The following is a 12,671-nucleotide window of genomic DNA, read 5'->3' on the forward strand; positions in this document are numbered from 1 at the left end:
TGCGGAAGGTCATTAGTGAGTTTAGCAACCCAATCTGTGTGGGTAGTCGGTTCCATAGCTGTAGGATCTTTAGTACGCCATACTTATTCGGAGGGATCTCCCGTTTTATAAAACTATAGTATGAATACTATGATAAGAACATAAGCAGTGCCTCCGCCGGGTCAGACCATAGGTCCATCCTGCCCGGCAGTCCGCTCCTGCAAGGGAGCCTCTTCTGGTGATACAGACAGGTCGTGACCAGTTTGGGCCACCGCGGGAGCGGACTGCCGGGCAGGATGGACCTATGGTCTGACCCGGCGGAGGCACTGCTTATGTTCTTATCATAGTATTCATACTATAGTTTTATAAAACGGGAGATCCCTCCGAATAAGTACGGCGTACAAAAGATCCTACAGCTATGGAACCGACTACCCACACAGATTGGGTTGCTAAACTCACTAATGACCTTCCGCAGAGCAATCGGGCCATTAAAAACTGACTTCTCAATAGACTTCTCCTGGTACTCTTCGCTATGACCAGTCTGGTCTCTAGAATAAGCTCCGTTATTGTCTGCTGTAACCTATTTGTTGTCATGACTAGTCTGTTTTCAAACGATTGTTCTGAGCTTCTGGGAGAACGGGATAGAAATCGAAATAAATAAATAAATATATTGTACCCTGCTTCTTATGTGTTCTGTTTCATCACTGAATTTTTATATAATCATCAATTATATAATTATCAATCGGGTAACAAATTTTTTAAACAAATAAGTCTTAACTAAATTTCCTGAAAGTGCAAAAAGATGCATTCTGTCGAATCGTATCATCTAACCAGACTTGAACTTTATCTGCTTGATAGCCAAGATAAGCTCTCAAAGACCTCAGACATCACAAAAAATACTATCAAATATAGCTCCTACCCCCTTCCCACTCACAAAAATCTCACAAATAGCATGTTCATACTTAAATATACGATCGGTAGGTCCAAAAACAGAACTAATCAAAGACTGGCTAATCAAAGACAACCTAGGATGCCTCTTCCTTACTGAAACCTGGCTCATATCCGACACAGACCCTCACATTATTGAAATCTGTCCCAAAGGATACAAAATTGAACTAGTATGCCGAGCTAACAGAAGAGGAGGAGGGCTAGCAATCATAGCAAAAAACAACTTCAACATCAAAGTCCTAGCCAAGCACTCCACCCCCCATTTAGACCTTCTAGCCTGCCAACTCTCTGACACCACCCTTACAGGAAATCTAAACTGCCTTCTATGCTACATCACCCCAGGAAAATGGAACAACACTAAACACGAGCTAGAAGAGTTCATCCTCCAGAACTCTCTTTCCTCTATCTAGAAGACCACACCTCCAAACAAGTAGTAGATATTATATCATACCTCAGTACCCTATCGTACCAGATCCTCAAACCGGAACCAACACATGAAAAAGGTCATCAACTCGATATTGCAGCATACTCATCCCCAAACCTCAACTCACAAAACATCCAAATCACCAACGGCACCTGGCAACCCACCCTATGGTCGGACCACTATAAATACAACTTCACTATCAACTGGGAACATAACAAAAATAAACCCACTCCCCTCAAAACAAGCTCTATGACCAGACAGAAAATCGAACCGAACACATTCTGGAGCGCAGTGGACCCAGCAATAGATTCCAGCAACCCTAGTGAATTCATAAACACCTGGCGTTCTCTCAGCGAATCGACCTTGAACAAACTAGCACCACTAAAAGAAAAAAACAAAATACACAGACAATCAGATAAATGGTTTGGCACTGAACTCCTACAACTAAAAAGGAAATGTAGACAACTAGAAAGGGCATGGATAAAACAGAAACAAGAAATTACTAAAACAGAATGGAAAATCCAAATCAAACAATACAAAATCAAATTGAAGGAAAAACGTAAAGACTATTACTCCAACCTCATAGGCACCGACAAACCAGACACAAAAAAACTGTTCAACCTAGTAAGAAACCTTACCGACACTAAACCATGTCTAGCCACCCAGGAAAACCTAACACTTACAGCCTCTCAGTTAGCAGACCACTTCAAAAATAAAATCATCTCAATTAGAACAACATTCAACAACTCACAAAACAACACAGACAAGATTCTAATAAAACCCACATCAGATGAAGCAATATCAGCTGACAGGTTCTGGACCGATTTCCCTACAACCCAGTGGACTGAACTGGACAGGCTATACAAAAAATATTGCAAATCATCATGTGATCTGAATAACTGCCCACCATACCTACTAGCAACAGCTTCCACCAACTTCAAAGCTAGCTACACATTATGGCTGCAAACCACACTCAGGGAAGGCCAGTTCCCACCAGAGCTCGGAGAAATTATAATCACGCCTATACTGAAGGATCCCAAAGGTCTAACAAATAACCCATCAAATTACAGACCAATCGCTTCTATCCCAACATACGTCAAAATAATAGAAGGACTAGTTGCACAACAAATGTCCACTTACCTTGAAGCCCACAATATCTTACATCCATCCCAATCCGGATTCAGAACCAACTACAGTACAGAAACTCTCCTGGTATCTCTACTAGACATAGCTCGAAGTCACCTCAGCCAAGGAAACAGACTGCTAATCATCCAATTTGATCTCTCAGCTGCATTCGATCTAGTGGACCACTCCATACTTCTCCAAAAACTAGACGCAATAGGAATTTCAGGTAAAGTTCATAACTGGTTCCAAGGCTTCCTTAAAACTAGAACATACAGAGTCAAATCTAAAGACATTCTATCTGAACCATGGTCCAATCCATTTGGAGTACCACAAGGCTCTCCCCTCTCTCCCACACTTTTCAACCTATTCATATCCTCCCTAGGCACCACCCTAGACACCCAAAATATTACTTCTTTCAGCTACGCAGACGACATAACCATCCTCCTTCCATTCGACATACACAACCCAATCTCCACAGAACGCCTGAAAACTACATTAGAAACAGTGGATAAATGGATGATAGATCACAAGTTGAAGCTGAACTCTGACAAAACCAAATTCTTATTACTAGAGAAGGACAAAAAACCATCCCTAACAGAACTGGAAGTAAACTCAATCAAGTACCCTATATAGAACTCCCTCAAAATCCTAGGAATACATTTAGACAGATGCTGCACAATGCAAACACAAATCCTAAAGGTCACCCAAAAAGCATTCTTCACAATGCGAAATTTAAGAAAAATCAGGAAATTCTTTAACAAAGACCAATTCAGGATCATTGTCCAATCCCTTGTGCTAAGTATTGTCGACTATTGCAACAGCCTCTACTTACCTTGCCCGATCAACACAATAAAAAAACTACAGACCATCCAGAACACAGCCCTCAGACTCATATACTCACTCAGCAAATACGACCACATTACCAATGCATACCTAGAATCTCACTGGCTACCAATAAAAGCAAGAACACAATTCAAACTCTACTGTCTCATTTTCAAAGTAACCCATGGCACGGCACCCAGTTACCTAATTAATCGTTTCCATCACTACCACCCACCAAGAAGAAGGAGAACACAGAACCTTTTCACCTATCCACCACTCAACGGTACTTGTCGTAAGAAACTCTACGACAACCTCCTGGGGACACAGGCAGCTAAAATAGACTCTGACATCTCAAAATTACTGACCAAAACAACAGACATAAAAGAGTTCCGCAAAGAAATAAAAACACTACTGTTCAAAAAATATCTCCCATCACTCTAACCACCACCCAATGAGTTCCCAACCAACGACTTCGGAAACACCCATCTATACTATCTCTTTGTCTGTGACCTAAAATGTACTGTAACTCTTCTACATTACACCCGATTTAAACGATCGAGTTGCCATGTATTACCTCTGCAAAATGCATTATCTACTGTTATATGTAATAACTTCTGTGATAAGTATTATCTTCTGTGAACTTGAAGTATCATAACTCTTTACTGTTACTGTAATATACTCCTATCCTGAAATGTAATTCTACTGGAACTGCCCAGATATCTTCCATAATGTAATCCGCCTAGAACTGCAAGGCACAGGCGGAATAGAAATCCCTAATGTAATGTAATGATAGGCAAAGGTTCTATCAATAAACTTTTAATGGCAATTTTTGGGATTAGGAAAAATATATAAACCAGAGCGGCGAGTACAGTTAATCAGACTAAACCAGGGGTCCCCAAAGTCCCTCCTTGAGGGCCGAATCCAGTCGGGTTTTCAGGATTTCCCCAATGAATATGCATGAGATCTATGTGCATGCACTGCTTTCGATGCATATTCATTAGGGAAATCCTGAAAACCCAACTGGATTCGGCCCTCAAGGAGGGACTTTGGGGACCCCTGGACTATACAATTCAAAATGAGAAAAAAGGTAAGATGGAGATAGTTCAAATAGCAATTTATAACAAATGTAAGCAAATTTGAAAAGTATTCTGGCAACCAGTGCAGTTGACGGTAATAAGGGCTGACATGATCCTGTTTCTTCAACCCGAGGATTAAAAGGACAGCTGTATTTTGAATTAGCCTTAGTCTTCCTAGGCTTGTTTGATAGGATCCCAAATAGATTATAGTGCAGTAATCGAGAATAGACAAGATTAATGCCTGAACTAATATTCTGAAAGAAATAGGGTCAAAATATTTTTTGGGGGGTTTTGGTAGGATGTTTCCTACCCTGGCTTCTTTCTGTGGCAATGATAGACAATATGTATATCTTCTGTTACTATTTGCTTAGTGTATTGGTCATTGTTGCCCTATTGTTTTGTATATTATAAAACTTTCAATAAAGATGATTGAACTAAAAAAATATATATATATATTTTTTTTAATGGTCCTTGGCTGTCTTAAATATAAAAACATAAGTCACAAAAAAATCAAAGAAGTGAAGAGGCTACAAAGAAGCAGCCCAGCTCACAAGACTCCAATGTAGGTTGGTTCCATGTGAACTGTGCTGCTTGTCGCCTCTTTTAGAAGGGTCTTAAGTGCCACAAAGGTGCCCAAATTAACCAGATGACTACTAAATGCATCAATGTAAGACCCCCCACACACACACACTCCCCCAGTGCTCTCGGACCCCCCTCACACCCACAAAGATCAGAATACAAACATACATACCTGTCTCCAGACAGTGGCGTCAGGGGGTGAGAGGCACCCTCTGCCCTCTAGTTCACCACCGTGAGCAACAAGAACTTCAAAAGTGTCTTTGCGACCCCCGTCAAGCCTCCCCCTGAAGTCACTTCTTATGCACTGCACCCGGAAGCGACGTCGGCGGGCGAGATGACGCGCTCGCGAAGGAACACATTGAAGTTGTTGCTCGTGGTGGTGAACAAGTAGCGGTGCAGGGAAAGGGAAGGGGGGCGAGGCAGGGGGCGCCCAGGGCGGATCGCCCCACTCCCCCCCCCCCCGCACTACACCACTGTCTCCAGAACATCAGCAAGTGGTATAGCTGCACAGAGGTGGGGGGATGGGTTAGTGTGGACCCTAGAGAGGAGGACCAAGGCCCATAAGCCACTCTAACCACTACCTTCATGATGGAAAATGTGAGACCACCAAATAAAACCCAAACCCTACTCTACTGCCCTATACTGTATGTGCCACCAGCAGCCTTAAGGGCTATTGGGTGCAGTGAGTTTTAGGGGGCTCACTATAACCTATAAGGGAGTTCTGGTGAGATGTTTATCTGGAACTGTTTATGTGAACTTCACATCAGTGCCCTCTAAGGTGTTCCCACTGCTCTGTTGCTAGTCCATTACAAGACTGGCCCCGCCGATGTCCAAATGGTCTTATTCTGGGCGTTTGGAACTCGGACAAAATTTTGGTCGAAAATGTGGTATCAAGATAGACATCCTGGCGGTGGCCTGGATGTCCAGATAGAGGATCTTGGAAAAAAAATAGGGATTTTCTTACTGCCGACTTTGGACATCTAGCGCCATACGTCCAAATCGGACTTAGATATATGTTTTGAAAATGCCCCTCTGCGCCTCCTTTAGCTTCAGGGTGACATGGAGGCCAAGACAGCCATCTGCAATTGGAGGGACGTGAGAGAGGCAGAGGAGCTGAGATGATTCAGGTATAGAACAAAAGAGGAGACCAAATGCGTATATGGGGCAAAAAGAAATTTAATGTCACATGTGCCTGACGTGGCCACGTTTCGCCCTAGGGCTGCATCAGAGGCAAAACTACAGAGGAAAAACAAATAGCAATCTTCTCTCTAGTATAACAGCGTAATCAAACAATCCAGCGTATTCAAGCATTAAAAAAATACACATTAAATTTCTTTTTGCTCCGTATACTCGCTTTGCTCTTTGTTCTACACAAGCCGAGAACAATTGCCCAGGTTGCCTCCCTCCAACCCGTGCTTCCAACATCCTTTTCATCCTCTATAATAAAACCCTAAGCGTGCATGCGCACTTAGGGTTTTGTAATTGCTGCGCCGTGCTGAATTCCATTTTGGAACACGGAGGCAGGGAACACGCCAGCGACTCCCCCCTCCTGCCCTCACCAACTGCTGCCACCACTGCTGCTCCTCTTCAAAGCAGCCTGTTGAGGTTCGCCGGCCAGCTGTAGCGAACCTCAGAGGCCGCTCTCCACCTCGGAAAAGGAAAGACAAACAGACAGGGGGCCAGGGAGAGACACAGACAGAAAGAATGACAGACAGACAGGAGAGAGAGACAAAGAAAAAAACCAACCAGACAGACAGACATCTACTCTAGCACCCGTTAATGTAACGGGCTTAAACACTAATGTAAAAATATTTCTTGAGCTTAACTCCCTGCAGGCCTCTTGTTCTGGAACATTATTGTCACTGAAAAGGGTCTATTTTTGCACCAGAGATTTATTGTGAGGTTTCCTAACTGAAGGCATAATCTTACGTAACCAACAAGCTGGTCATGCTTTCATTGGCAGCAGTAGGATGTCTAGCTGAAGCATTTTGGAAGGAGTCTGACCCTCAAAAAGGACCTACACATGACAAAGTAACTGAACCCTTCACAATAATCTGACGCCTGTGATACAAGAGCAGTAATTGCCAGGGTATGTTACATCAGGCATTGCCTGGAGGACCAAAGTGCCTTGGGACTTATTTTAAAAGAAGAGTCTTGAATTTACCTTTGCAGCTGAGCTCAGGTGTGTTAATGACGCCATTAATGGCAGCCTGGGCTGCTGCATTTTGCTTCTTCAGAAGTTCGATGGTTTTCCTTAACTCATTCAGCTCCGAATCCTGTTGAGAAAGAAGAGGAAATGCTTCATCGCCATATGATACAAAACACTCCGCCATGAAAATGTTACCTACAGGGGTTGCCGGGTATTAGAAATGCACGGGAATTCAGGCACTGGGCACTGCCTGCACCAAGAGGCGGAGTAAAGGGGGGGAGGGGGCAGTGTTTGAATCCCAGCTAAAGGCCCACTTTTTTGAAACTGCTTTCAACCCTCACGGCTGTCAGATACCTAGCCCCACTATAACCTCCCCAACCCTGAAATGTCCTGTCTAAATTAGATTGCAAGCTCTTCTGAGCAGGGACTGCCTATTGTATGTTAAAATTTAGAACGCTGCGTACACTTTTCAGCGCTATAGAAATAATAAATAGTAGTAGTAGCAGGGCGGTCAACCCTGGGCGTCATGTTGGTGGGGGTGCCGGTACCCCTCCTCCTCTCTGCCCCGCCTCTTCCCACTACTCCCCTCGCCACATGCCCCCCCCCTTCTCCCCGTACCTCTACTTGTTCATTGCTGCGCGCAACAACTTCCAACGTGCTCCTCACGACCGCGTCTGCTCTTCTGATGTTACGCCTGGGTGCCACGCGTAGTAACGGGGTGGCGAGGAGCAGGTTGAAGTTGTTGCTCGCAGCAGTGGGCAACTAGAGGTGCGGGGGAAGGGAAGACGGAGACGAGGGCAGGGGAAGGGATGCCAACGTCCCGGGCACTCACACCCTCGCTATGCCACGGTTCACGTAGACCAGTGTGCCTCCTGAGATTTCAGGTGTGCCGCGGTACACTGCAGAGGAGAAGTGCCAGCGCCAGCTGACTGCCTACAGGACGGGCTATTTAGCTGGGTCTATCATTGGCCGCCATGACTTGGCCAGTCAGATAGTTGGTGTACGACGCCAAATGCGGAGAAAACCAGACCAAAAATCCAACGCCAGTCGCCAGATATGGCCTCGGCATTGAATTTCCGGGTTCGCCGCCGACAGCGGGAGGTACCCGGGCTGCCTCCCAGGGTTTGAAAATTGGCCCCAAATGTATTTCCACTTGCCTTCTGCTCTGCAGTCATGGTTAGGCTCTGGAGTCTGATAGTCATGTTTCCCAGACTCTGTTCGAAGGCTGCCACCAGATGAGCCTGAAAAAGAAACGTAATGAGCTGCCTCAGGACTTTTCCACGCCAGCCTCGTTTATTTATTTTTAGTATTTCTATACCACTTATAGCCTAAGGGGTTTACATTCAGGTACTCAAGCATTTCCCCCTGTATTTCCCAGGCTCTCAATCTATCTAATGTACCTGGGGCAATGGGGAGATTAAATGAATTGCCCAGGGTCACAAAGAGTATCGTGGGTTTGAACCCATAACTTCAGGGAGCTGAAACAGGCCTGTGTCAGGTCCATCAATAAATTTCAGCTGCTTGTCCCATATCTGGATGGTCCTGGGTGTTTTTTTTCTTGCCTACTTTGAGGGATGCACTTTGACCCTCTTCTTCCAAAAAGCTGACAGTAGCCAGCACAGAGAACAGAACTGGTTCCAGTGAAAGATTTATGCTGAAGCAAGCAGCAGGGTTTAAGGGTGAATGTTTTTCACATCATAGTTAATTGCAGAGGTGACTAACACTGTTTATTTTCTCCACAAACAGATGGCTGAGAAAGAAACAGGTACTGGGTTGTAACCCACAGGGGGAGAATCACATAATCCCCGGTTGCAGACAAGACTGCTCAAATTTCAGCAGCAGGTGGATCATGTTTTCTGCTAAAACCTGGCTTTAAAACAAGTCTCCGTGCTGGTGTTTACGCTCACGGAATTTCAGTGGCTAACTTAAAAGGTTTGCCCCAGAACAGACTGGGAAAGAAAGTGGGAAAATTACAGTAACTGGGCAGTGCCAAAGGGATTATTAATTAAAAAGCTGAAAATAAAAACCTGAATGAGGAAGCAACAAATCTATTTATTATTAAACATTGTGGGGGTAATATTATAAATATAATAGAAAACAGTTTGTGCGACAGACTCTTGCATTCACTCAAGATACGACTCAGTTTCTGGAAAAACTGGATGCTATTAGACCTGGTCCAGATTCGATTTTGGTGACTATAGATGTGTGTTCGCTGTACACTATTATACCCCAGTCTGAAGCGCTTCAAATAATTCATGACACCTTAGAGAAAAGGCTCAATCCCAAAGTTCCAACTAAGTTCATCTGTTCTCTTGCGAAGATTGTACTGTGTGACAGTTTTTTTATGTTTGAAGATCATTTGTTTCAGCAGAAATCTGGGATAGCTATGGGGATTACGATGGCCCCTGGCGTTGCTAATTTGTTTATGGACAAGTTTGAACGTGACTGGGTGTATGATTGTGAATTTTTTCAACATGTGGCCTTCTGGACCAGATACATTGATGATATTTTTTTAGTCTGGAATGGTAGTATGAATGATTTAGAAAAATTTTTTGTGTACTTAGATGCTTGTCATCCTAAAGTGTGCTTTACTCATGTTTATAACATCAACCAGATCTCTTTTCTCGATGTATCTGTTGAAATTAGGGAAGGGGTTTTTCATAGGTCTGTTTTCACCAAACCCACTGACTGTAATTCCACCCTGCACTATTCAAGTTCTTTGAAAAAGAGTCTCCCTTATTCTCAGTTTCTGCGGATTCGGAGAATTTGCTCCTCTAAAATAGAATTTAAAAAAACAGGCTGATGTTTTAAAGAAAAAAATTTTTGACCTGGGGTTACCCTGCAAAAGTTGTTTCTGCAGCATATAAAAGAGCGTTATACTGCAATAGGGAGGGCCTTTTTGCACCTAGGAGATCTGAGGCTCTGAAATTAGGTGAACAATACATGACATGTGTAGTAACCTATTCGAGCCAATGCCATCGTTTGGTTAGCTCCCTTAAAAAACACTGGGCGATTTTACGTACCTCAGGTACGTTTAAAACCTATAATTTGAGGATTGCTTTCCGGAGAACTAGGAATTTGAAGGAGATTTTATGCCCATCTGTACTGCCTAATTTTAGGCTAGGGCCTGATCATGTATGTTTCAAGTTTCAAGTTTTATTGATTTTGATATACCAACTATCAAATTAATATCTAGCTGGTTTACAATAAGATTGCAGGATAGAAAAAAAAATAATAATAAAAGTATATATATAATTAATTTAATAGTATTGTGTAAACATAAATAACATTACAAGACAAACTGGAGAGTGAGGGTAGAAGGGAGGGAAGGTTAAAAGTTACATATTGGATAGGACATAAAGCATGTGGGGCGTGCCAAATGTGTAAGATTATGCTTTGCACCAACTGTTTTTGTAATCCTAGAGATAAGAAAGAATACATGTTACGTCATAATTCTGATTGTAAATCCTGTGGGGTGATATACGTTATACAATGCCCTTGTGATCTGGTGTATGTGGGCCAGACCTCCCGGAAATTCACTATAAGACTCACAGAACATAAGAGCAACATTAAAAATAGAATAATGGGGGCTCCTCTAGCCAAACATTGTCTCGAAGAATCTCATGACTTTGGGTCTTTAAAAGCCCTTATTTTAGAGGTAGTGCAGCCCAATATGAGAGGAGGAGATTTCAGGAGGTTTCTAGCACTAGAGAGAACAGCGATGGATAAATAGACTTAACACTCTGTGGCCGTCTGGCTTGAATAGATGTTTTGAGTGGCAACATTTCTATTAGGGATTATAGGATGTTTAGCGAGGTGTGACGTCACTACGTTTCTATTACGGAAGGGCTATAAAACGTAGCCGTTGGCCATCTTAACATTGCTTTGAAATGCTGTGACCGAGTGCTGTAATGTAAGTGCTGTTTTTGTATGTGTCTACTTCGGTAGTTTCTCGGGAGCTAATTGCTTTCTTTTCATTTTGTGTTCAATTTTGCAGTGAAGCCTTGACTTTTTGAACGTCCTGGTGGCCCTGACGCAGCGGATGCTTTTGATTAATTATTTCCGCGAAACGCTGGCCGCGTCGGCAAATCTACACTAGTGACTGCACTCTTCTATAAAGACAAGTCAGCAAAGTCAGCCATAAAAGCTAAGTAGTTTGGTTGCTGTTTTTTTCAGTTTCTGGCTTGCACTTCTTTTATGCAACCCGGCTGTGGGTTAGCTGTTTTAATTGCTTTTTGAAAATGCCTTAAAAAATATATATGTGGGTCAATGATTGGAGTTGGAGCTATTGTACTACGCGGATTTTCCTCAGTTTGTGATTGCCACTGCTCTGCGTAGGCTCCGTTTCTGAGACCCGAGCCCTTCCAGCTGCCTGGGCTTATATTTAGAAGTGTATTGCTGGGTAATAGCAGTATTTGGATTGGTTTTCTATTATATATGTATATATACTGCTGGGGTATTTTGTTGTAGGGTAATATTATAAAGTCATGTCTGCAGATATGTGGCTACATACGTGTATAAATGACAAAACAAAATTTTGATCAGATTAAAGGTACGCAGAACAATATGAAGGCACAGTCTTTGGTAGTAGGTGTGTACAGGGCAAGGTACAGGCAGAGTGCTCATGGGGAGAGTGGGGCGCAGTGATTAAAGCTACAGTCTCAGCACCCTGAGGTTGTGAGTTCAAATCAATTCTGCTCCGTGTGACCCTGAGCAAGTCACTTAATCCCCCCATTGCCCTAGGTGTATTAGATAGAAAGTGAGCCTGCAGGGTACAGAAGGAAAAATGTTTGAGTACCTGAATAAATTCATGTAAACCATTCTGAACTCCTCTGGGAGAACGGTATAGAAAACTGAATAAATAAATAGTGTGAAGCCTCTGATAACCAGAGCTGAGATTGTGACATCATAATGCCTCATTCCACCAATAAGAGTCAATCTCATCAGTGATGTCACAATGGTTTGATTGTCCTAGACTTGGCTCACTTTTACTACACTTTGATTTCTGGAGTGGTTAAGGCTACAGCCTCAGTACCTGAGATTGTGTGTTCAAATTCCATGCTGCTCCTTGTGACCCTGGGCAAGTCACTTAATCTCCCTCCCTCCCCCCCCCCATTGCCTCAGATAGATTGTGAGCCCTCCCCAGAGAAAAATGATTGAGTACCTGAATAAATTCATGTAAACTGGTCTAAGCTCCTCTGGGAGAACGTTATAGAAAATTAAATAAATACAATTAAAATAGCATATTTAAAAATCATGTGCGGACAGTGAAACCTGCCAATTTAGTTTGTACTTCATAAAGACAAATGGGCATTTATTTGTCTTTATAAAGCAGATTTAGAGCAGGCTTACCCTAGACACTCCCTTATTAAATGACCCCCTACACCTGTATCTTTGATTGGGGTGGGGGAAGAAGGGGAGGTACCTGAATTCACCACAATGGGGTTCGCTTGGCTTACGACTGTCTTATGCTACATGGCCCGGATTCTCTACATGGCGCCAATATTGGCAGCTGCCTATAAAGTGGCCACCAATCGCGCAACGGCGTCGCATAGAGAATTGCGCCTCC

General features: G+C 43.2%; 1 protein-coding gene across 10 annotated transcripts in view; it reads right to left on the reverse strand.

Annotated features, from left to right (window-relative positions):
* NAV2 (neuron navigator 2) overlaps positions 1 to 12,671 on the reverse strand; it is a 268,615-nt gene that overhangs the window by 31,029 nt on the left and 224,915 nt on the right. For all 10 annotated transcript variants that reach the window (XM_033928185.1, XM_033928184.1, XM_033928183.1 and 7 more), the window contains 2 exons: positions 8,260 to 8,343; positions 7,118 to 7,229 (listed from right to left, as the gene is read on the reverse strand). In XM_033928185.1, the coding sequence (XP_033784076.1) occupies positions 7,118 to 7,229; positions 8,260 to 8,343 (196 nt within the window). The remainder of the gene's footprint in view (positions 1 to 7,117; positions 7,230 to 8,259; positions 8,344 to 12,671) is intronic.

Source organism: Geotrypetes seraphini, chromosome 19 (genome assembly GCF_902459505.1).
Source record: "Geotrypetes seraphini chromosome 19, aGeoSer1.1, whole genome shotgun sequence".
In the NCBI taxonomy this organism is placed as follows: domain Eukaryota; kingdom Metazoa; phylum Chordata; class Amphibia; order Gymnophiona; family Dermophiidae; genus Geotrypetes; species Geotrypetes seraphini.